This window comes from Passer montanus, unplaced genomic scaffold (genome assembly GCF_014805655.1).
Source record: "Passer montanus isolate IOZ18808 unplaced genomic scaffold, ASM1480565v1 scaffold2, whole genome shotgun sequence".
Lineage (NCBI taxonomy): Eukaryota > Metazoa > Chordata > Aves > Passeriformes > Passeridae > Passer > Passer montanus.
In genome coordinates, this window is record NW_024366591.1 from 15,909,960 (window position 1) to 15,936,277 (window position 26,318).

Sequence of the window (26,318 nt, forward strand, 5' to 3'; positions counted from 1 at the left end):
TGCTGGCACAGGAAGGAATTTTAATTATTTTAAATCTTTACTATACATGTGGTTCGTGCAATTCTGTAAAGCATGTAGTAACAGTAATCAGACTATCAGAAACACAAATATAGGAAATAATTAACTTTGTTCTCAGCATGCAAAACAACATTATATCAGAATTTTGAGCATTTACAGATTTCCCACAATTGATTTGGAGCATACAAACTCCCAAATAATTAAACAGCAAAAGCATGTCACCAGCTCTGTCGTCAAACTTCTGGAAGGTAGAAAATCCACATTTTTAGCTATATGGTCATTACAAGGCACACATTCCCAAACCAATTTAAACCCAATTTTAGCATTGTTCTGGCACCATCTCTCCCTTGCATGATCCTAGTCACTCAAAAATACCACTCATGGCATTCATTCACCTAGATAACTAGAATCTTAAAGAGAGCTAATACCCTTAGTTGGTTTTTTTAAAACATATTTACATATACACATGTAAATATGTGCATCTATAGCAAATGTCTGGGCCAAAATGCAGATGGCTTGATGCAAGAGTAAAGAAGGAAGATGAAAGCCAAAAAAGGCTGGGGAGGATGCAGAACAGTAGAAACACTGACTCCAATTCTAAAGCAGTCATGGGAAACCACAATGAGCAGAGAGTTACTGAAACTGCAATTATCTACAGGTTCATTTACCCCTTGTATATAGGTTATTAACTATGTATCTGCCTTTACACTAGATAAAAAGTTATCAGTTTTACTTAGAAAACATGGTTTGTTGTACAGTTTCCACTTCAGTTTTGTCTTGAGCTCCACACTTTTACTAAAGAGTCAGAGTAGTTTTATCAGAACCAATTTTATTCTTAGCTGCAATGCACATTTGCATAAAGTGAGAGAGTTTTGAGAGCTTATGAAAGCATTTGTTGCAACTGAGCAAGTAGGGTTCTTTGCTTTCACCTGTCCAATCTACTAATAAAAGAAATTCATTTTCACAGCTTGAAAAATCCAGAATCAGATTTTTAAAACATAATTTGGGTACAGAACCTAACTTATCGGCTCTCCCAAATTGTAGCATATAAGAACAGTTTGCATTATTTAGCTTACTGGTAGTTAGTCATTTGAAGTTACCCACATAATCTCTTTTGGAACTTTGAAAATTCTACTCAGTGTCTGCACACTGTAGCTGACGTTTAGTAGATCAGCTACTATTAAAATATTATTTTTATAATTTTTTAAAATATTTTAAATGCAACTACATTAAAATATTTAAACCACTACCTTTCATTTTCCCTCTCACCAAATCTCAATAAAAGTCAAAGCAATTACAACATTCTGTATTTTACCATTAAGCCACTTCATAGTAACTTAATAAGTTAAGCCACTTATTTTACCTCTTTAAATGAGTCCAGAAAATATCTTAATAGAAGCATGTTGACATAAATGGTTAACATTTTCATGTACAATCAAACTAATGAGGACATCTTTGTCAATAACTAATAAAAAAATGTTATAGCTACCAAGCAAAAATTTAGTAGAGCATCTTAATTAAGAAAAAAAAAAATCACGTTCAAAAACATTGTAAAAAACATTTTTGCCAGACTGGAATTACAAAACTGAGACCTGAAGTACTCGTAACTTGGATATTTTTGAACTGACAAGAAGTTACTAAAACCAGCATGTTAATTAAAGAAGGTGATATAATACATTGTTAAAGGAAGAGCCTTAGTGAAGACAAGCCAAATAAAGTGGCTTAAGGCAGCAGAATAATGTGCTAAAGGGACAATAATGTCCAGAGGGATCTCAGCCTCACAAGGGCATTATGAGCATACATGAGACAAATGAGATTATAAACCTTTTCCTGGGTGGCACACATCAGGCCAGAAGAAAACCACCTAATGAGAATTCCAGAGGCAATGAAACCAGACATGATATCTCAAAAATAGTTCTAAAGGTGTTGATCCAGGTCCTGATACCACCCAGCCTGCTTATGAGTTAGTCACCAGATCCATCATGACAAAAAATTTATTTGGAGATGGCAATTGCATTGTAAAACCCAGGTTTTTTTTAATCAACTGGCCTTCATACCAAAGAACAAAATAGCCCAAGGTTCAATGAGAACTTCTCCACTTACAGCACTATACATTTCTCAAGGCAGGATGTGTAGTTCAGCCAATTGAGGAAAATAATAATTAAACCAGAACCAAATGAAAAAGGGATCAATCACAGTATGAGAAATGATACTGGTATTTTTGCTATTTCCTCAGCAAAGGAACTGCACTACATTTAACCTGAAGCTGAGCATTACCTCAGCAGGGTGTCATACAAGATAGTTCCAACAATGTGGAGATTAATACAAGGATCTCAAGTGTAAAAGAACTGGCTATAGAAGGGGCAAAGCTGGATTGTATTAGAATGGGGATTACAAGATTGAAGGAAACTTTCTAATAATGCTCTTGAATGACTGATTTGGACAATTTGATATTTTAGGTAACCAATTATGCACATTACATAGCATGCTTACAAACTGTGACACAAATATAAGGCAGCAGACAGATGGGTCTCTTTCAGGACATAAGGAACAGTCAGCTATCAAATTTTAGAATTTAAAATACAGTTTATCTTTCATAATGAATGTTACTACCAAAGGCCATAAAGAGTAGACTGGATGCACAGGTCACATATCAGACCCCTACAGTATGTCAAGTATGAGAGATTTGCTTTATTCACAGCTGCCAAGATATATGAGGTGAGACATATCAATCAAAAACAGGAAAAAACCCTACAAAACTGTATTAATACTGGTGAAATTTCACTTGGAACAAGAAATACAAATGTAATAAAATATTTTCAATAAACACAAATTCAAATTGGATCACAAGCAGAGAAGGATTAAGGATTAGTGGTAACGACTTTATGAAATGAAACTGAGACTATGGATTGTTTTGTCAAGCAAAGCAGAGCTAAAGTGGAATGCAATCATTTTCCAGTAAATACTGGTAGTGCCCTGCAGCAAATACTAATGACAAAGTTGTTAAATTAACAGGCTGAGTTAAGTGGGAATTCCCACCATATTCCCATGAATATTCCTCCTAAGGCCCTGGAATAGTTTTCCCCAACAAAGCCAGTGTGGAATAAAAGGCTTCGCAGTTTCAAGAGAGAACCCTGATTTTTTTAAAAACCTCATATAATAATAAAATGACATATGAGATATCTTCCAGTTCTGTGCTTGTGAACCAGGTATATTTTATCTGAAATTACCTGTTCAATCTACAAAACAGAAGTGCACAGAAATTAACTACCAGAACTACTAACAGAACCTTAAAATAAAATCACACTAGTTTTCATACAGTTGAAAGAATTGAAATGATCAAATTCTGTCTACTACAGGTACCAAATTTGAGCTTCTCCTCCTAAGGCTGCACTGACATAGCACTAAATCAATAAAATCTGGATTTCAACTAATATGCTTAATGCACCCATAGGCAGAGGAGTACCTACAGCTTTACCTTTTATTTTCACAGGGGTATAGCAAGTTTCAGCCTGTAAGCATTAGTCAGATACTGAGACTTTAACATCTGAAAAACATGTATCTATTGAAGCTAGATATCCCCTTTCCTGAAAAAAAGAGGTAAAAGTATCCTAAAGCAGTACCTGATCAACATTGGATCATACTTAAAAAACCCTGAAAAAAGTATTTGTTTTTTGGCTTTATCAGCAAAATACAAAATGTCTCCAACACAGAACTTTTAGTCACTCATGAGGTACTTTCAGAAGACAAAATTCTTCCTAATCTCAATATTGCTGCTTCTTCCAAGAAAGTTTTCAGTACACTAACATTTTTAATAACATAGCTGCTACTACCAAGGTATAGATATGTATATGCTACCGTGGTAGAACACCTATGTCACCAAAGTACTTGTATAGATGTCACACTGTCAGCAGAAGTGCTCCAATCTACTTAGCCTCTATTTTAAAGGAATAAGAAATTCTGTCAGAAGGAAAAAAATATTTTCACCCAGTGTTTCATCTCCACTAGGATGTGCAGTTAACATGCTATCCAGTGAGTGATGGCATCTTTCATTACTCAGCTAGACTTCTAAAATCAGTTCTGCAGCTTCCATGACAGCTGAGCATGACTTCATTCACCTTCTAACAATATTAAAAAGACAAACTTCTGCCCAGTGCTATATTTATAAATTAAAAAAGCTACTACAAAATCATTTATAGCTATTCTTTGGAAACACAACCTAACTGCTATTTCCTGATTCCCTGCCTCCAAGTAAAGTTTATTGAGGGGACTGCTGAAATAATGCATTGAAAAAAATAGTTTTACCTAGAACATTTCAGTAGACAACATACTGAGTAAAGTTCTTCTACATAAATTGTGATTATAAGATATTATACTATGCATGACAAATCTCACCAATAGGGAAAGCTGCACATAAATGGACCAGTTTTTAAAGATGAAGATATTTTATGATGCCATACAAATAGTATTTCAGCCATAGCAATTTAAGAAACCAATGTATTTTCAAGTGCTGGTCACATTCTCAAAGCCACAAACAGTTTAAGAAAAAACAAACCCCCAAATTTCCTAATGGAGAATCTAACAAGTACAAGTTCCATGAGTGAAATATACAAGCTTAACTGATATATTCCTCCAGAAAGAAGCGTGATCCCTAGGAAGATGACACATTGTGATTTACTTGTCAGACTCCATCTCTTCAACTACTTATTGGTCAAAAAGATGGCATGAGAATTCAGAATCTGAAACTCTTTCTAGATTTTATTAACCTGAATGGTATCTCCAGGTCAAGATGACTAAATCAGCAATTTCCATGAAAACACAGATAAAAGCGGCACCCATCTTTTATAAAGTAACCCGATTAGAGTATTTATACGGTTATGTGAGAAACCTGGGCTCAAGCCCCTTTCTTTTTCCCAGTTTATTTCTAACCTGATATCTGAATTACTACGTATTAGATTGGGACAATAAGGCTGCTTGAATGGGTTCATTGTACAGAAATACAGCATTAGAATATTCCATAATGTAGCCATCCAATGTTCAGTTTTACAACAGGGTGCACAATTATACAACACTTCCTCGATGTTCTAGAACCTGAAACTTAATGCTGTGTTGTCTGTTACATTTGTTCCTAGTCTGCTTTCTGGGCCAGATTACTCCAAGGACTTAGATACAGAGTTTCTTTATTCTGATGATCCCAGACAGACTTGTGTAAAAAAGCGATACCAAGTTGCTTTTATCAGCCAAGACAGAGAAATGAAATTGGAATACACATACACTTCTGTGAATACGTGGCTTCTTTATTCCGAACTTGAAGACCTCAAACACCAGATTTATTTTTCTTTTTGTTATTTTAACATTATGCCACAACAGATTCCTGTATCAAATTACAACTGGTCACTAAATAAACTCAACATCATGATGGAAGCATACAAAACACAGTTTCAACCCAACCAAAACCTCACAATCAGACTCAGGAAATCTGCAATGTGCAAAGTTCTTGGTAGCTCTCTCAAACACACCTAACCAAAACCAGACAGCAAAAAGCTATCTTGAGACCTACTGCTAGCCATTTTTTCATTATATTCCCCATTTTCTCTTTGAAAGAAAGGAAGTAGCAGCCAAACCCTGATTATGGATTTCCTCTACTAATTTACTTTTTCTTTGTATTGGATCAGTCTGGGCTATTTCCATAGAGACTAATAAATGTTTATGAGTGATTCCTTGATTCCCACAGAGACTATGGGACATTTGCAAGTTCCCCAATTCTTTACAAAAAAAGCCCAGAAAAAAAGCACACCACTGGGAAGAAGCAGGTCATTCAGTACATATACCCAGCAAAATTTAGCATTTGTACTCAGCTCTTGTTTGTAGAAAAGACAATCAGAAAGGATTTCTCCATGGACAAAGAGCATGAAGACTGTAAACCCAAGGAATTGTGTATAAGAAGGCAAGAGTTTTAAGTCTTTACAGTTTTCATTAATTCACACATCTTGTCACTGAAGATGAAAGAACCAGTGAACAAAAAATAATCAGATTTCTCATTATTAAAATATGAGAAAAAGCTATTTCAAAACTTTGGTGTGTTCTTCCAGTTCTCATTGTCTCTCCTTACCAGTTAAACCGTGGAACAAGAAAATGTGAGGCAGAGAAAAGCAACTGAGAAAATTTAGAGAATTTTTTTCTAAATACAGTATTTCAGATTTGCATATATGGGAGCATGTTGAAGGACTAGAAATTCAGTCTTCCATGGCACTCAGTACCACTGTTCCAAAGACCAGGAAACTGATGGGAACAATTTAATAAATGAGTTATTAATACCATAATGACTACAACTTTATATCTGCCATCCTAACTTACCCACTGAATTTCTTTTCTGTCTCAATTCTTTGTCCATTACTGCCAATATTTTAAACACAGATTTTAAGACTCCATTAAAAATGTCTCCCTACATGCAAGTATTTCAGAGGCACATATAGTCTTCTTGTATAATATATAAATTTTTTAAAGAAAATATATTGGAAGTAACCTAGCTCAGAAGCCATATCAAATTGACATCTACACAGCAAAATAGTGATTAAGAATCCCAGTTAATCCTTTAAGTTAATTTACCTGTTGATCAGTTGATGTACGCTGCTGAACTGCATCATGGCTCACAGAGCCTTTTTTGACTTGTACCCTGCCAGGTGGAGGAGGAGGAATCACACCTGAATATGAAGCTGGAGTATCAGCATCTGAAGAATACAAGGCTGTGTGTCTTGACTCTTGTTCATTCTTTGACACAACAAATCTGGGAAGAGGGAGGTCCTTTACTGTTAAAAAAACACAAAGCAGGACATTCACTATACATAAATATGATGATTAAAAATAAAAACACTGCTCTATTTTGAAGTTAAAATTTCACAAGTGACTCAATTCCTTACACACTGAGACTGCTGCTATAGTCAAGCCAACACCCAGCAGCTGGAAAAAGCAAATACCTATTCTGCATTAGACTTCATGATTCTGCTACCCAAGTTCTGACTTTGGTACACAAAGATGACTTCACATTGCTCCACTACAGCTTTGCACCACAACTGTGCATTAAATGCAGCAGCAATCAGATAACCTGGATTTAGCTCATTTTTTTTAGATTTGTCAACATTTCATTACTGAAGCATGATTTTCAAAATTTTTCTACCATTTCTAGCACATACCAAGAACTAGGATCTTCATATAGAATGGTTTGTCAGCAAAACAAATGCTGAAATACTACACTATATTCAGCATCATCTTTTGGTGAGCTAATGTCATGTTCATATTTACAGAAGATAATATAATCTAGTTGTACCACAGAGTGAGACTATTGCTTAAACACATCTATGCATACTTTTCTACAACAAAAGCTAAATTAGCTCATTTGGAATACTGGAAATACAACTGGAAATATTCCAATATCACCTCATTTGATATGAACAACTAAAATGCAAAAGTTTCTACAAAATGCTAGGAAGCCTATTAGCTTAATGTACCAGGGTTCAGAGTAGCCCAACACAGAAATGAGACTATGTAAACTTTCAATTTTCCACTGCAAGATCTCTACCATTTTTCTCCCAATTGCAATCTTTTTAGTGCTCCACTTTGAATAAACATAAATTGTGAATTTGCTGTACAGCTTATTTGGAAATTATGTCTCCAACACAAAACAAAATTGCAAGCATGGCTCAAATTTAATTTCTCTTGCTGACTGCTTACGTAAATTACTTCTGGTACTGAGAATGAGTCAGTGGTACTACAACTATATTAAAATACAAGATGAAATTGCATACTGTTTATTACATGAGCATTGTACCCCATGCTGCAGCAGAGAACTAACATAACTAATACGCAAACCACAGCCAGCCAAATAGTGAAAAAGCCATTGCATACAAGTGAAAATGTGTATGTCTGCAAAACCAGGAAAATACAGACACCAGATGATCCAACTGACACAGGGGAAGTCTGTGCAATCAGCTGTGCCAGCACAAGTCACAAAAATAATAGAGAACTCAAAAGAAACACAAAATACTCTACTGCCTTCTTTAAAAGCAAGACTAGATAAATATAGGTTTGTTTAGCTGTACTAAGTTCCTACGTGACTAACCTGCTATTTTTACCTCTCTCCTCTGACTTTTTCCAGTAACACCAGAAAAATCTCATTTCAACACTACAACATTTGTTACCATTCAGAAATCCCTCAATTATAAATGTGAGAGCTGTCATGAATGGAACTAACCCTTGATATTGAGTATATTAAAGAGTTCTCTGTACTTTTCATGCCCACATCCTTCCTAATATTTTTTTCCAACAAAACCTGCAAAAAATAAATATTGCTTTGAAATAGACACTGCTCATTCATGTCTCAATTTTTAGCTTCCTGGAAGGAAAATTTTCTGGGACAGAGGAACAACAGCTTTGGAGGCTTGTAGCATAATGACTAATGCCCAGTATTCTTATTCTACTGCCCATCTGAGTAATCAAAACAGTACTTAAGAATCAGATGGACAACACTTATGTTAGACTTAGTATTTAAAATTTGACTGAGTTTCCACTCAGTAATGCAGATAAAGCAAATTCCTTGTCTACTGACAAGACAAACAAAAAACCAAAAGGAAAAAGTAGGAAGGTGAAGGAAATGTCCCATGCTAAAAGAATGAAAAAAATCAGAAAATTCAATGAAACATGCATAAAATTGAGAGCTAAAAAGTAGATGTGCAAAAATATAAGCTTTATATGTCTGAAGAGACAAAGAGTATACAGCTTAGTTTGGGATGGCTCTAACGCTTCGTCTTCAAGACATCTTGGAGATGGAATGTGCAGAACTAAGTTAGCAAAGCTCAGAATCATTTTATCAGCCTGCTGCATTTTAGTTGTTGAGTTAGCTGTTACAACAACACTTGAATCATTCTAGAAGCAGGAAATTCATAGATAGGACTGGAACCACTGCAACCAAGGCAACAGACCATAGCTAAAAACAGTTAGGGTAAAATTAAATGTTCTCTCTATTGTACTTGGTGTATTTTGTAGCCTTGGAACCAGTTACAGAAGATGATTTCTGAACTTCTAGGAATAATTACAAGTATTTCTAATAGTGCCATGAATCAAGAAAATTATCTATGTGAAATAAAGCTTCCAATCACTGTTAACTTTTTAGCAAGGTATTTTATATTTTGAAATGAATTCTGTACCTTCATTTCATTCTTTCCTTCAAAATTCTTGTCATTTCTCTTTTTTTTTTTTAATAGAGAAACTACTTCTGGTTAAGGTACCTTGCATTAAAATAAAACCAAGATTATAAAATCCCTGCAAAAAGCCCACATACAGATTTGTCTTTCCCTTCTCCAACAGGCATTTTATGAGAAATCCCACAATTGTTTGATCAAGTTCCAATTTTATCAGTATTAAGAGTTGAAGGTTCTTTTTCCAGCATTCCAATTTTAGGGCACTCTGCTACAACTTGCTAAGGCTTTAGATTAGGGAACACATCAGGAAAACTGTGTGTTTATAAACACACAGTGGCTTATAAACAGAAAGGGACTTGAATACTAGCAAAATGTTGACTAAAACAATGCACTTTTCCAAGAAGCTACAAAACCTCACGAAATCAGTATAAACAGTTTGTATGAGCCTAGAATAAACATAACCGTGAAAGTATACACAGTGATTCATTTCTTTTTTATAGCTTTGTCAAATACTTCTGTCATATCAGATTGTTTTTAACAGTCTCCTTAATTGCTTCATCTATATCCTTTACACATAAAAACCTCCTAAGACTTCTTTTATTTACTAGCATATAAAAATGATAACATTATTCTACAGATATGAAATCTATTAGGAAAGTCACTCTAAGGCAAAACTGTGCTCCAAAGATATTTTTAGCTTGTGAGCTGTGTACTATAATGCAAGGGCTATAGTGCCTTAAAACTCATTACTTCATCTTCCTAAGTGTCTCTTTTCATCTTACAAAACAACAAGGACATGGATCCACTTATCTCATTCAGAAGGCTACAGGACAGCCTCACATCAAAGCTCTTCCTGCAGCTCTAAACCATCTTTCTAGAGTAAGCCTTCCTCCTGTTTCACCTATTTCACCACCCACACCACAGCTGACCTTTGAAAAGTAGGGTAACAGATGATTTGGCTGACAACAGACTTCAAAAATCTTTTACAGGTCACTTTTTTCACTAGGAAAAAAATCTTAAACTAATCTTCATATCTGCTCTTAGAAGGGAAAAATCTGTCAAACCAAGTGCAAAGAGATGTAATGTTAGAAAAGATAACCTTCTGTTTGTCACAATCAAGGCTTTGGAAACCCAGCAGCTACAAAAGCTTGCAAATGCTGCACTCTTCTCTCCTTCCAGTTTACATTACTCCTCTTAGTACTTCACTCAGAGGACACAGCACACAATTTCTCACATCAGTAATCTACAGAATTAACTTGCTCCTACATAGCAAGGTGCAAGTTGTTCATTTGTCCCATGGTGAAAGCAATAATTATTCAAAGAGTAAGGTATTTCAACTTGTATTTACTGCACAGTAAGAAAACACTACCAGTTTCTCCACATTTTTAAATCAGCAACACAGATAAAGACATATCCCACTAATTTACAAGGTTACTCTGTAAGAATATGTAAGCCAACTACCAATAACTGCACTCAGCAACTCAATCCCCACTGTCCCCATCCTGTGATTTACCTGTATTTAAGCTTTCCACTCTTAGAGGGAGACCAGATTGGGCCACAGCAACAAGTTTCAAAGCAATGTAAAACTGACTTCTTCCAAAATAGCCAAGTCTTGTTGCACCACAGAGCTCCATAATCTGAAATGAAACACAGTTACTTACAGAAAGAATTTTTAAACACAACAGCTATAAAGATTTCATACATTTCAGAGTAGCATACCATGTTTTCAAACATACTGACTGCATCTCACTCCACAGTGATGACCTGCAATTTTATTGAAGGGCATTCCAGCTTGTGCCAGGTCACTGATAAAATACTAAGCATGACACATTCTAAATCAGACTTTCAGAGATAAATGATCCAGACTACCTTTTTATCTACTGAGCAGTCTCATCTAGACTGCAATGTTCCAAATGAGAAACAAAGATGCTCTTGGAATACCACAGCAAAACACTTGTTGAAGTCAATGTAGATGGCATCACTGCTTCTCTTTTGTCAACCACAGTTCCAGACAATGTGGTGGACAAATACTCTTGGTAATCCTAATTACTGTTTTCACCTCCATACACCTAGAAATGGCTTCTAAACAGACTGGCTCTACAGCTCCTCAGGGACCAAACTGCAGCTGACCAGCATGCAGTTCCCCAAATCAGTCCTCCTTTACTTTCCTGAAGATAACTGTAACATGTTTCTCCAGTCACTGAGACGCAACACTGATCTCCACAACTATTCCAAGAGAAAGATGGCTTGCAACAACACTAGCTAGCTCTCTCAGCATGCTCAGAAGGATCCCATCTAATCCCATGGATTTGATACTTCTCTAGTATCTTTGTGTAATATTACTAGTTTCTCTCCTTCAATCTCATCTCAAGACTTTGCCTGTGACCATCAGTGCAGAGAATCTCAGACTAATTTACATCCATGGGCATTAATTTCTGTCCTCACCCTTTCTACATGAGCTCTTGTTGGCAAACCTGGCCTCTTGTCACATCTGATCATTTTCCTAACTACTGGGATGTACTATTACTGGACTTAGAGAAAGCTGTCCTGAAAGGTTTCCCAGCTTTCAGAAGACACAGTTCTGAGTGCAGAGGAGCCCTAGTTGCAGGCAAGTTCCAGCTGAAGAACTGAACTTTCACAAAGCAGTAACAGAGCCACCCAATGCACAAAGCTGTTAGACTGTGTGCTTCAGCACCAGTGGACCAGAAAACAGACTTCAGTAATTCTACCCAATGAATCAGATGAGTTTATCAACTACAACTGAGCCAGATGCAGTTCAACAAAAAACTACTTGGTTATCTCCTTGCACCAGGATTCTGGAACCCTATGAAAACAAGCTGCTGTAAAACCCAAATACAGGAAGGTGCAGGAAGTTGACAAACAATTCCAAAAAGTCACAAGAGGATCAGCAGGTTTAGGATTGTACACACAACTCAAATCCTGCTGGACAAAAAATACTGCATTAAACCAGTTATCTGTGTCTGCATCACACTTCACACATTGTCCCACAACTCCTCTGTTATATGTGTTTTCCCACTGTAGTATTTCTGCAGCATGATGTCTGGAGAGAAGTCAGGGGATCACACACTAATTTCAACAGGTTGGCTGGACTACAGAAAGTTCCACCAGGAAAGAAGTCACAGTGTAACTGTCAGTGACAGATGACAATTCAAATAAAAACTGAGCCATCAACATCTAAACCTTTACTCAACCTAATGCCAAAAATAATTATCCTGAGTTTAAATAACTAGCAGAGCTAAAGCAGTGGAGATTCAAGAGACAGCTAGGAATCAAAACCAGTGTGACAGCAAAAGCAATTCTTTTTTAAAACACTGTACACTGGAAGACTGATGGAACATCCACATACTTGACTACAAGCAAAACAGAAAAAGCTGGTGGATTCAGTGACCTAGCACCAACAGATGGGTTAACCAGACTCTCTTGAGTCTTATGAAAAGAAGCAATGATAGAGGCATTTTGAGCTTATGGAATCATTAGGCAGTAATGGCTTTGTGCAATTTCAAAGTCATGGCTGAACTACAAACTACCTTTTGTTGGAGCTTGTCAGTACTGCCAGATAGATAAAAACAACTTCAGTTAAAAACTGAATTAATAACTAAGCTACTGTGACAGGTAAGTATGAGAAAGGAAAGGCAAGCATGGATTCAAAGTAAATATATATAAATACACAGTATAAGTATCAAGAAGAGCAAAAAGCTAATGATACCAAAAAAACCCCCAAAACATAAACCACCCAGTCCTCCCCACCCGTCCCCCCTCCAAAAAAAATGCTCTTCTGCTGCTGAACAAGAGGTGTCAAATCCACTCATAGCTAGCTAAAGGAGTCCTCTGTTTCAATTACAGAAACATGACTGAAGGTTGAGTAAAATCATGAGATGCAAGCATCTAGTGGAAACTCCTCTGCTGAGTGACATCATGCCCAAACATACTCCAAACAGTATAGCTGGAAATTCCCTGAAGCAGGATTTAAACATGAAACAGGTAGTAGGCTATACTGAATGGCGGAATCATGATAAAAATTATCAAAGAATTGCTTCTCTGAGATTTTGGGCTTTCATCTGCTTAAGAAGAGAGAGGATAAGGAATTTCCCTAAACTCCTCAAGGAATGCAGAGCCATCTTCAAGACAAAATGCTTCACAACTGTTCTAATCTCCTTAGATATGAAGAACCTGAGGTCACACTATTGCAATTTACTAGAGTCAGGTAAACAACTCAGTAAAGCTCCAGAATTGTTGAAAACCCTCAATACAAAAAAACACCAAAAAAAACTCCAAACAAACAAAAAACCCACAAAAATCACACCTCTGTGCGGTAGCTGTGAATCACTAAATTGTATGCTCAGTCATCATACCGCAAAGACATAACAGCATCAGAAACACCAGGAGCCAGCAGAAACCAGACATGGCTGGGCAGCAGTGCGCTGCCAAAGGGCACTGTTTCAAGCAGATACCTTCTCCAACCCTTACAGGTTTCAAATAAGAGGCCCTTGAATTTTGAGAGGTTTGTGAACCTTACAAATTCCAGGTGAAGTGGAACAAATAATTTCTCTATCAAATGCAGTGCAACACACTTCCCAGAACTCAGGAAATCTCACTGGGAGTGTCTTCCAGAATATCAGTCTCCTGGCCCCCAGGTTCTTCTACAAGGCAAATGAAGCCCATTATCTGTAAATATTATTCATGCAAAAGTAAAACAGTACTTAAACAGGGATGACTTCAATGCTAAAACAATAAATGAAGCAACATGCATGCCACCTACACAGGAAAGATAAAAATATTTCATCTGCTTGGAGAGAGTTACTTAAGCACCTACTGTTCCATACCAGAGGGTGGTAAGAGGCAAGACCTGAAGACTTTAGCAGGCTGGAAGCTAAAACAGACATGCTGTGTGCTGATGGGAGGGGAGGTGAACAAAAGGAGGACCTTTGGTATCATCTCACCCAAACTAGGACATTGTTGATTAAAAAAGAAGTCTTACACCAAGAATATAAACGTGAAAACTGTTAAACACAAAGAAACCCTACATGGAATCACACAACAGCTGAACCTGCATAGGTCCTCTGGAGATCATTTGCTCCACACCCCCTGCTCAAAGCAGGCTCAGCAGGTGACTTTGGAATGTTTCCAGTTGGGATTTTGAGTATATATATCCAAGTAGGGAAACTCTACAACCTCTCTAGACAACATCTTTGATCACCTTTAAAGTAACAAAGTTTTCTCTCATGTTTAAATTTAACAAAGACCATGAACAATTCCATGTAAACCATGTACCAGAAATACAAAACAAGTTCTCACATTCATTATACAATAAATATTTGATACAAACTTGAGTTAAACCAAACCATATGAATATACTTGTGCTTCAATATTTAGAAAATTATTTTGAGTTTTACTGTGCATATTAACAAGAACCTTCAAATGAAAAATAAGCATTAAATTTAAAAAGTTGTTTACTTAAGATACGAAAAACATAAAAACCAAATATAATAACTTGCTTCAGTTTTGCTAGTTAATAAAATATAATCGATTATGGACTGATTTTAAATCACAGTTTAAAATGTAAAAATGTATCATCATATCAACAATGTTATTTCTGTATCTCATACACAGTAGTTCATTAATGAGTTTTCAAACTGAAAATATATGACAATGTTTTCCAACCTAAAAGTTTACTGCAATACAACCTCAAATTGGTTTCTAGTACACAATGTCCTACAGCAATGCTGTCCTGAAGTCATGTACTCCACTCACCTCAGCTACAACAAAATTTAGTCACATCTCTAATGTAATTCAGGGATGTGTGATGTAAGCTGAAAAAATGTTTCCTAATCATTGCCATTGTAGTGGGAAAAAACCTCCTGACCATCCCTACACACTGAAGAATGATGAAAATCTCCTTCATTCATTTTTTCCTAGTTTGAATACATTTCTGTCCTCCCAATTGTTATCTTCTAATCACATTACTCTGCAACTGCTGTTAGATCAATTGCTGTCACTTCATTTACCTCAATCTACCTCACTAATTGCTGACCACAGCCTGGCACAGTTTTCCAACTACAGTCTTTCACCTATTGTCAACTGGACAAAGCAATACTGATTTATCTGCTAATATGAGTTCGAATTTTTAACTTCTCTTTAAAGATATCCCTTGACAGTTTCACAGATGCAACAATTGCTGCACCGTGCAACAGGAACAAGACAGAGAAATGACAAAGATCCTTCTTTTGATGAGTTATTTTTAACCAAGTCTCTGACCCAGTTCTTCACAGGGCTACACAAAGCTTGGCACTAGGTGGGACAAAAATAAAAAAACAATTGTAGACAGATAAAAAAGAATGCCACGAAAAGAAACAGTCCAAGTATTGCTCTGAATTCTGTGTTTCAACACATTGCAAACATTTCAACAGTCGTACACCTATCCAAAGATCATTTGGAAAACGCATCTATGAAGGATAATGAATACTGCTATATTTAATATTCATTCAGTGTGAAGCAGAAAAAGTTCACGTGCTGCTGAACAGCAAGTGTAAAACTACCTCTAACACATACATTTATCTTATTAGGTACTTAGGCATTGTAGTAAATATAGTTAATCAGTTGATACTAAGTATTCCAAGGCACAGAGTATATTTAGGGCATAGGGTTCTCTGCTTCATAACAAATAGCAAGGTTTTACTGATTGTTCCATGAAGATACATCTCAGTCAATTCCACAAACCTGGCTTCAGAACACAGGCTCTGAAAGAACTAAAACCCATAGTGCTGGAGGACTTCCAAGACAACACACGCTCTCTGGCACTGAACTATTTAGTGTCTTACTGTCTGAGCTTCTCCTAATACTTCTCTGTCCTTGATTTTCACACTGCACAGATCCACAGTGGAAGCAGACTGCTAAAGTGCCATCAGGAAGAAAAAGCTACTCATCTGCTTGGACAATTAATTCTCTATACATAGAACTACGATCTCCCATTCTACAGGTCATTTCAGGGTCAAACATACATCTGTTTCAGTTAAATGAAATTTCAGAATTAATCACATCAGAAATAATTAGCTGTTCAAAAAATGACCCAGTATTTTAAGGCTCAGAGGAATTATTCTGCCCTGTACTTTGGGATCTGTTCTACAGGCATGCCCATTCCCTGAGTACATGTTGTCAGATTTGGAGTCATGCTTTCACTTTGCTAACAGAAAAGTAGCAAAAATCCAAAGTTTAAAACTCTGATTTATGACAGATAAATACTTAACAAGTTAATATGCTGAACACCACACACACACACAAACCTCACAGAGCTTTTATTACTGGTGGTGCTTTTTGAAACAGTTATATTTAGGTAATTGTTGAACTTGACATATTCCAAAAGCTGTCTGCAACACCTCTTGTTGCTCCTGGTAGCCTGTGGATTCCCAGTGCATTAGCCTCATTTACTAAAGACACTTGCTTGCATGCAGTAGTAGCTTTTTTGATTTTCCTATTTACAATCAAAATTTGTGGTCTTACTAACAGCTTCTGCAAAAGCTGTTACAAGCTCTACACATGAATCTGACCTGCAGAGCCTCTCATGTAGAGCTCCATGGCTCTCCAGAGGTCAGCAAGTCCCTTCTGATTTGGTAGTACACAGCAACCACCACCCATCAATCCTCAAAGATGAGGTAGATGCACCCTACATGCAACTACAAGACCCTGACTTAGAGGGGCAACTTTTCCAAATATCTAGAGTAATAGACTGCCCTACTTGTCTACAACTCAAAGAAAATATTGTCATGTACCTCAAAAATAGGGCAGAATAAAGAATTGTACACCCTTCTGATATGTTCAGTAACAGCAACAAAGGAAAACACAGACAGCCATCTGATAAACACTCAGAAAGCAACTACCATGCTCCCAAGTAAAAAGTCACACCTGGAAGTGGAAGACTTCAAGGCAGAGTTGCTCTTTACTTGTATTAGAACTTTCCCTACTGCTTTTCCTTTGGTATAGTAGGTGCTCATGAGAAAGACACTTTACAAACAGAAATGGTAATAAAGCACCCAGAAGAACTGGAAATTTTAAAAAAATCTGGAACAGCAAAAGACAGCCCAGGGAACTACAAGAACCATTTCTCATTTTTGATGCATAAAGAAAGGCTCTTTTAAAGTAAGATAAAGATTCCACATACCTGTGTTCTCTTACTATGTAATTCTACATTACTGCTTAACCTAAATAGCTCCTTCCTCCTCTGCTCTCAGCTGCAGTTCCCCATTCCTGAGCAATAACTGCTGCTTATCTGTCTGGTCACACAATGTGATTACTCCACTCAGTAAGCCAACAAAAAGTTACTTTGTTAGTTATTTTCTCTTTTATTAAACTGAATCTGTCTACTCTACAACCTCTACAAACAAACACCTCAGCAGAGCTTCAGAAGTTATTTACTCACAGGCTTTATTTACAATAGAAAATGTAGACGTTTTTATGAACAAACTGCAATGAAGTGTATATCATATCTTACAGATATACATTATATATCTCTCACTGGTCAACATCAGATAGCTGGAACTTGATTTTTAGTTTTGCAGCTCATGTTTTTGACAAGCAAAGCCTGAAGCAGAAATGGCAAACAAGCCTCAGCTGGCACACACAGAATGACATTCTTCATCTGTAATCTTTTGAGGCACTTGGTCTTATTCTTGCAATAATTGAAAGTCCATCTGAATACTTATGAAGACTAACCGAGTTTGCCCTAACTTTATGTGTTGTTTGCTTGTTCTTATGGTTGAAGTTTATGTGAGTAAATAACTTCTGAAGCACTACCAATCTTCAAAACATAATTTATCTTCCTTAGCATAAACAAATGAATGGTATTACTTACATATAATTATCAAGTAAGCATCTAGCTTCAGCAGGCACTGGAGAGATACTTCACATATATTCTAATTGTGGGTACTACTACCATGCAGCATTAAGTTGAATATTTTTCCTGTAATACTAAAAGCTGAAGAAAGGAGCATTTATACAGACATTTTTATTCTTTTCAGACTTTCTCTATAATTGAAGCATTCCAGTGAATGATATTCTTTGCTAATATTTATTTTCTTTTTCAGTTTTAACATTTTCCCCACACATCACCTTCCATTATTATGCCCGAACAATACTAACAGAGAAAAACTCCAAATGAGCACAAGTTTCTGGTTCTTTTGCTAATGTAAAAGAAAGACTAAGGCATTCTCTGATCCCAGATTTAGTGGTAATGCTGTGGCCTGGACAAACAGTACTGTCTTGGTCTGTTCCTGCTATTCCTGAGCACATCCATGTAAGTTTATCTGAAGATCCCGTGTCCATTACTCTATGCTCCTTTCACATCCCAGTCTTTTTTTCTCTGAGCATCAATCTGAGCACTGTTAATTAGTTACTTAGCTTTGCACTGCTCTCCTTCTTCCACTGCGGCCAAGAAGCCTTAACGATGTGTCTATCAAAGTTTAAACAAACCCTGGTTAAAGTTCTAAAAACTGCACAATTACAGAGCTACACTTGAGGCTCCCCTGTTAACATTAGGTCTCAAATTTTTTTAAGATGCTTCAAATCAGAAAAACCAAGTCATTCACACTGTTGTAACAATAAGAACAGACTTTTCTACAAAATTCCCAACTACTAGTCTGCAGCAGGAGCACATAGGCACCTAATGCTAAGTTTTACACAGCTCAGTCCTGGTCATCCTTTTCTGGGATTACTGAAGTTGAAAGACATGTTCAAAACTGAGTTTACTTCATTGCTCTGTTACCATACTTCAGAAGCATTTTAGAAGTAATTTTAGATGTCAGAAGTCAATCATTCCAGAAATTCAGGTCAGACTGTCATCTTTTCCAAGTCTTTTAACCTCTCAAAACACTGTTCCTATACATAGTCAGACATGCCTAAGTTATGCTGTATTTTTTGTATAACGAGTGTAGGGATAATTTAACTCTTCAGACACTAACCCCAGGTAGAAAAACAGGCAAGCCATGAACATGATCACCAGCTTGGTCCATGAATTTATAAAGAATGACACTGCTGGCTTAAGAATACCCTTATGGTCAACAGAAATGCTAAAGAAAAGAGAGTAAGAGAGAAATAAACTCTTAAATTAATCATTACTGGAACTCCAGTGAAAAATCTGATAGTCAACATATTTCTCCCACACTCACTTCTGACTTCAAACTAATTTAAAAGAACAGCAGAACTCCAATCTGACATCTAGGAATTCTACAAGAAGGACTAACCTACAACAGCAAATATTTATAACTAAATAGGTAGGAAACTTGTCTGCAAGGACTAATATTTTGAGAGCTAGTAAACACAATTGAAAAGTCACAGAGACTGCCAGCAAAGTCCTGTAATTTCACAGCATCTGCAGTAACATTTACTGAAGATTAGACTAAGATGAAGGCATGTTTGCCATTTTTCACAGTCAGTCAAGTACTTAAAACTTCTGACACAAAATAACTGCTTTTACCAGTAAAAGATCAAATTTACAATCCATAATTTTGTACAGCCAAGTTGATTCTAAGACAGCTACATTTGCCAAAGGCCCTGATATTTCCAATTCTAGAATTCTATCCAGTTATGTCAGAAAGAATATTAATCACCCCCGCTGTCATCTGACAGCATGTTTAAAAAGAAAAGAATAAACTGTTTTCAAACTAAGCTGAGCTGTGATACTTGAAATTATCTGAGTGCTGCGTTGGCATACGGAACTATAAAGGAATTATTTACTATGTAAGTGATTGTACAGTATGAATATCAATTTCAAAGTCTCAAAACCAATTACACCAAGAAATCCACTAAAAACAAATCTAAGTCTAATAGACTTAAAGTCCTACAGTTTTCCTATAACTTCCTGCCTTTTGTTTCAAAAAATGACTGTTCTCTTCCTAAATGCTGCTGAGATATGAGACCACTCCAATTAATTAACTGTAAAAATAAATTAATTTTCAGCCTACTATAGTCTCTGTGAAAGTAACATCACTTAAATAAACATTTTAACCAGAATTCTGCAGAAACTCAAAGCATAATTCACAGGAAAAACAGCAGATTAAAAGCCATTCATGGCAATAACAGAAAGTACACTCTTGTTTATCACATCAATCAATACAGGGAATCAAAGCTAACCTACTGCAAAGCTGAAAGGAGAATACTCTATTACAGTGACATTTGAAGGGAACAAAATAGGTGATTCACAAATCAGATATTTTTAACTGCAGATCCAGGCACTTAGGTTTTTAACAACTCTTGTTTACTAAATGAGGACTGGGATACAGCATAATAAATGCATGCAAACATACCTAAAAATATACAAATATGTAAAATTATATGTAAATTAGGTAACATTATAATCATGAGTCTAGAGATTCATTAATTTTATCGTGCTCTGGCTAAAAAAATACTACAGATTACTAAGAAAATTGCTATAGTTAGAGGTATCGACACTGGAGGAGTAACTTGATAATGACCTGTTGTGAATATTGCCTCAGAAGAAAACTAAACTAATTTTAAATCTTTTCTAAGTGACATTTAAATATAAGATTTAAAATAATAAAATAAACAAAATACATGAATTGGAGTAAATAAAGTGGTTTTTTTTCATTTGGGCTTGTTACAGACTAGTTACAGGTCCGTATCAGAAAAGAAAGCTTTTTACACAGCATACATATTTTAAAAATCTAAAATTGCTATTATTTTAAATATACTCCAAATTCCTATGACTGAAAGGAAGGCATGAAACTGCCATGTATAAGGAATTGTGATTTCTTACCCCATCAGTTCAGAAAGAATAATAAATTCAGCAAATTAACCAGAATGAGTTTGAGTCTTCTGCATGTCTCTACCAAACGGGCAATCCTAAGCATGCCCTGGCTCAGCTTCCATTCAAAGTTGGCATTTAGTAGACTCTACTGATTTGACAAACAGGTAGTCTTTCTGCAGGAAAATTCACTGAAACAGTAACTGCAACAACACAGTAATTGTGAACAAGCTGTTTTTTTCTTAGATCCCTTTCTCGCTACAGCCATTTTCCAACAAAGAAGCCATATTTTAAATCAAGAACCTGAAATTTCATTCTGTCATGTTCTGCCTATGGACTGTAATTCCATTTATAATTGTGCTGCCTGTCATCAAATGAGCTCTGGCATTTGAGAAAACCACCACTGCATCTTCCGTTCCCTCTGTCAGCCAAAAACTACCACCCCAAGAACAACAGAAGGCAGCACATGCCTGCATCTCAGAGTATGGACTTCGCAATGAAGCAGCTGCATCATGGGTACACACTTTCTTACAACTTCTGATGTGAGGGCAGCAAACTCAGAGAATTGAGGTAGACAACCAGAGTGTAATTTTTTCTATCAATGAAATAAGAAGCAAAACTAATCTGTCTGTTAAGACTCCTTAAAAAAATAAACAAAAAGTTTGAAAGTGGCTAACAAGAGCCAAAAATAGCTTTACACTAGGTTTTTACTGGACTAATGGAAGCTTACTGTAATTGAAGTAACTGGGCATAACCGCGTGATTCATCTGTCAAAGACTTTCTAATACTAAATTAGAAGTTAGGTAACATTGCTGTACAATGCCAGCAGTGAAGATGACAGTTCATTCATTTTAGAGAAGATACATGCCAATACTCACACATTTGTAGTTATATAGTAATGTTGTATTTTAAAGCAAGATGCTCTGACTCATTAATTTCAGATGAGTATCATATGCACCACTGACTTGCTTCTTGTCTGGTGAAGTTTCTGTGATTCACAATGAAGAGTACAAATTCAGAAAACATTCTATGATTAACCCACCTAAGTAAGAATTCTACAAATCAAATGGAACAGCTACTATATTCATTCCATACACAACTAACGAGTTTGACAATACATTTTTTGGCTAACTGTAGCTTTTACAAGCAATTTCCCCACCACTGCAGACACCAAAAACTGACTTTATTAGCACACACACATGAGTGTTTTAGGTCAGATGTGAAACTTGCCTTTGAAGCCAATTTCCCTGAGCATGCTCCTCTGCAGCCACTCCAGAACAGGCAACTATGTTTCTCTTGTATCAAGACACATAATGAAACCCAGGTAACATCCAGCCCACAGGACCAGGCTGGAACTCCAGCAAAGGGAAGCTCCTGAAGTGCATAAATATGGTAGATGACAGCTCCTCAGGATGCCTTGTGTTGTGTCATACTGCTTGCACACACAAACTCTAATGCACATGCAACTGAGACACAAGATGAGGCAAGTGAAAACTAATTTGACAAAACCTTCTAAGTTTTGGCTGAACAAGCTCCCTGGACCAGCTCACATTCTGTTCAAAGGAAAGCCAGAGCCAGCTCCAACTTCCAGTGGTTTAAGCTAACAAACCTCAGGCCAGGTCACAACTAAAATATCCAACTGCTCTAGAACAAAGTTCTCTACTTTGTCAAAGAGTTTTCCTGCCTCCTTTCTTGTGCCAGCACTGACATTCATTCAACTCCAGTGCCACCTGATACAGAGTGATAACCAACAAAAAGCTGTGAATTATTTTCTGCCCACAACAGAGTTGGACAGGCACAAGTGTCTTAGTAAGAAGGAACACAAGGCTGAGGGAAGACAGGAGCACCTTCTTCAGTGCCAACTCACTAGTAGATTTTTGTCAGCTGCATGTGAAACCACACCCTGAGAGTGATCTGAAGACTCATAACTGTTGTGAAGTAGCTGGATTTCTTACCCCAACACACGTACTATTATTTGCTCTTTTATGCAAGTCTTCTACCTTAATGCTCATTTCAGGGATGTGCATAAAAAAGAAGAAATATAGGTTAACTGGTGTTCTGACACATGCATCTTTGGTGTGGTATTTTATTCTGATAATAAAGCTGGTTTTTTGTAGATGTGGACAAAATAGACATCTAGCTTTTCTTTTCCAGGACACTGTAGCTCAGTATGCAACACCCATAACTGTTTCAGTCTTCTATATGTTCATTTATCCCCACTAAACAGGCAGCTGACACTGTCCCTCAGAGGGAGAAATTAAATTGATTAGGAACAATGAGACACACATTTGCCCCTATGAGACAGATCTCTCAAAAGGACGCAACTCTGCAGAACAGGCTGCACATATATCCAGCCTCTAGACAGCAGATTTGCCAGTAAAACAAGTTGAGAGTCTAAAAATGCAACTGTCAGACGTTTTCATTTCCAACGGAATCAGTGCTGGACTATTCAAAGGTACCTACCAACCTGTAGTATTGAAAAGGAAAAACTACAAAGTAGTTCCTCAGGACTACTTGGTCCCCTTGAGCTTGAAGAGCGACCATTTTACGCTATGTTTTGCACACCTACAAAGTACTTAGCATTCATGTGACCAGTACTGCACTTGCATTCCAGGATTATGTAAGGATTGGGTAACTGAATCAAGCTCATTGCCCCACAAGCATCAGGTGCTTCAAAGGAACAGGTAAAAACACAGCACCTGTACAGTCAAAAGAAAATTCCACCTCATTCACAGGGTTTATTTCTTGAGCTATTTCATCTTGAGGTTTAAGTTACATAGTCTCAGCTTTCAAAGCATCAAATGCAATTTCCCTTTGAAGAACCCCAATACAATATATTCATGATGTTAAGGTATGGCTTTACACCAGGTTAAGAAGAATGCAAAATAACTAGACAACTAAATTATTTTCAAAGTATGAGGTACTTTTCAGGTGACCAACTGTGACTGCACAAGATACTCATAATGGGTCAAACTGCTAAGGGCATTTCAACTTTCTTTGTACTATTTACAGTTTCATTCCTCAGGCAATCTAATATCTTGTTTGCCATTTTAACTGCAAGGTTCTCCTTGAGATCACTAGAGTGATAAGCCAGGTCTGCTTCTTGAGTTAATTTGTTTAGGACCCATGGAATGATGCCCGAGTAGTCTCTCTTCTTCAGATGCAGTCTACTTTGCAAGAAAATATCTGACCTTCTCTGCAAAAGATAAGGATATAATCTGTGGACACTTGTTTTCAGAATTCCAGGTCTTTCCAAGTTCTTGCACTAAATTCCTGCATGAAATAGTCTCTAGTACTAGCTTACTATACACTGATTCAGACAAGTTTTATGTAAAAGAAATTTCTAAATACAGCAAAGATGTAAACATTCACTTTCCCTGGGATGATTTTTCTGAAACTGGCTGGCCACACACAAAAAGCAGCCATGGGTGGCCCCTGAGACACCTTACTCATAATACTGAGCATGCAGACTCTCCTACCATTAAGTCCAGTCTAGCAAGTCATCAAGTAAGAGATTACCAGGAAGAGCCATTTCTTATTCAGCCCTCTTCCACTTCATTGTGTCTTAAACTCATTTCAACTAACCAAGCTGGGAGGCCCAAAACACACCAATAGTAACCCTAGTCAGTAAGTGTTCTCCTGGCACTGAATTTCAGTATCCTGCAATTTGTGTTTCTAGCAACAGTAAGTTTAATACTTTGTTAAAAGGGCTGCTTATCTCGCTAGGCTGAGGATGAAACCACATAAAAGGCGGCATGGCTTTCTGAATGCAGCTTTACCCACAGCAGCTTAAAAGACTACATAAACTTTAAAGCACTGAACAATGACAGAGGGAACTGCAAGAGCAGCAAATTATTACAAATAGCTGTTCATAAGAATGGTTCATTGGGAATATGTTCCTCAAATAATCACATACACACAACACCAAAGCAGACTTTCCTTTTCCTATGCAGGTAGCTCTGCAATACTGCTACACGTCTTAACTTAACCTGGCCAAGGAAGTGCTAAAACTGTGCACATACATACTGCAAGTATGGGCCCGCATCTGTCTTAACACCACATTTTTTGTTATTAGAAACATTTGGCTGACTACAGGTAAGTTAATACCTGCCTGCAATGACGCCCAAAAAAGACTGCATGGCTTAGGTGAAGTGGACCAGTGTCAGTAGCTCCCAGTGACACAAAACCAGATTTCCTTCTATGCTGCTCTTCATCAGCAGATCATGGGGACAATCTCACCCATCCTCAGTTTTACACTCTACAGCTCTGACGCTGTGGATGGCTTCTGTCAGCATGGAATATTTTCCTACCAGTTGCTGGCCGCTGGCAGCAGAGCCATCACCAGCCCATTCCCAGCCCTGCACTCGGAGGTACATAAGGGGAGGGATGGGCTGGCACAGGGTGCACCACTCGCTGAGCCCCCTGCCCTTCCCTTGCAGCTGGAGGGGCTCAGGTGGCCTGTGGGACAACAGCTCCGTCCTACTGTGTCCAGTCCCGGGCTCCTCAGTACAAGAACGACAAGGAGCTAACAGAGAGTCCAGCGGAGGGACACAAAGGTGGTCAGGGTCTGGAGCTCTCTGGCCAGGACAGACTGACGGAGCTGGGCCTGTCTAGTCTAGGGAAGACTGAGAGAAGATCTCATTAATGCACATAAATATCTCAAAGGGGATGGTGCCAGGCTCTTTCCAGTGGTGCCCAGCGATGAGGCGCAATGGCCATAAACTAAATCACAGTGAGTTTCGCCTCAGCCCGAGGCAGAGCCCCCTCGCACCGAGGAGGGCACAGCAATGAATAGGCTGCCCAGGGAGGTGGCGGAGTCTCTCTGGACACTCTCAAACCCCACCTGGACGCGTTCCTGTGTCACCTGCTCGAGGTGACCCTGCCTCGGCAGGGGGTCGGGCTGGATGATCTCCACAGGTCCCTTCCAACCCCAAAGATTCCGTGACCCCCGAGTGCCCAAGGGCTGCGGGGCGGGCAGGGGGCGCGGGCCGGACGGAGGGGAAGGGCAGGGCCGGGCCGGGGCCATCTCGGCACGACGGGGCGGTGCCCAGGCCCGCCGACCCCCGGGGGCGCCGCGGCGGCGGCCGTACCTGCATGACCACGTCGTTGGGCAGCTGCGCGGCGCGGAAGAGCTCCAGGACGCGCCCGTTGGACGCCACCTTCTTGGTACTCTCGGTGTCGCAGTAGGAGAAGAGGTCGCAGTAGTAGCGCTGCTCCGCCTCGCTCAGCGTCATCCCCTCCATCTTTTAGCGCCGCGGACCATCCGCACCGGCGGCGGGGCCGGGCAGGCGGCGGCGGCGGCGCTGGGGGGGCGCGCACGGGACACACGC

The 26,318-nt window shown here is 38.0% G+C and overlaps 1 protein-coding gene across 14 annotated transcripts in view; it reads right to left on the reverse strand.

Annotated features, from left to right (window-relative positions):
- REPS1 (RALBP1 associated Eps domain containing 1) overlaps nt 1-26,312 on the reverse strand; it is a 63,999-nt gene extending 37,687 nt beyond the window's left edge. For 12 of the 14 annotated variants that reach the window (XM_039706847.1, XM_039706841.1, XM_039706845.1 and 9 more), the window contains exons 1-3: nt 26,079-26,312; nt 10,729-10,852; nt 6,628-6,827 (exon numbers count right to left, since the gene is read on the reverse strand). In XM_039706847.1, coding sequence (XP_039562781.1) covers nt 6,628-6,827; nt 10,729-10,852; nt 26,079-26,231 — 477 coding nt within the window. In that variant the 5' untranslated portion in view covers nt 26,232-26,312. The remainder of the gene's footprint in view (nt 1-6,627; nt 6,828-10,728; nt 10,853-26,078) is intronic. The other 2 variants (XM_039706843.1, XM_039706836.1) reach the window with 1 other exon arrangement.
- Nucleotides 26,313-26,318: the final 6 nt, after the last annotated feature.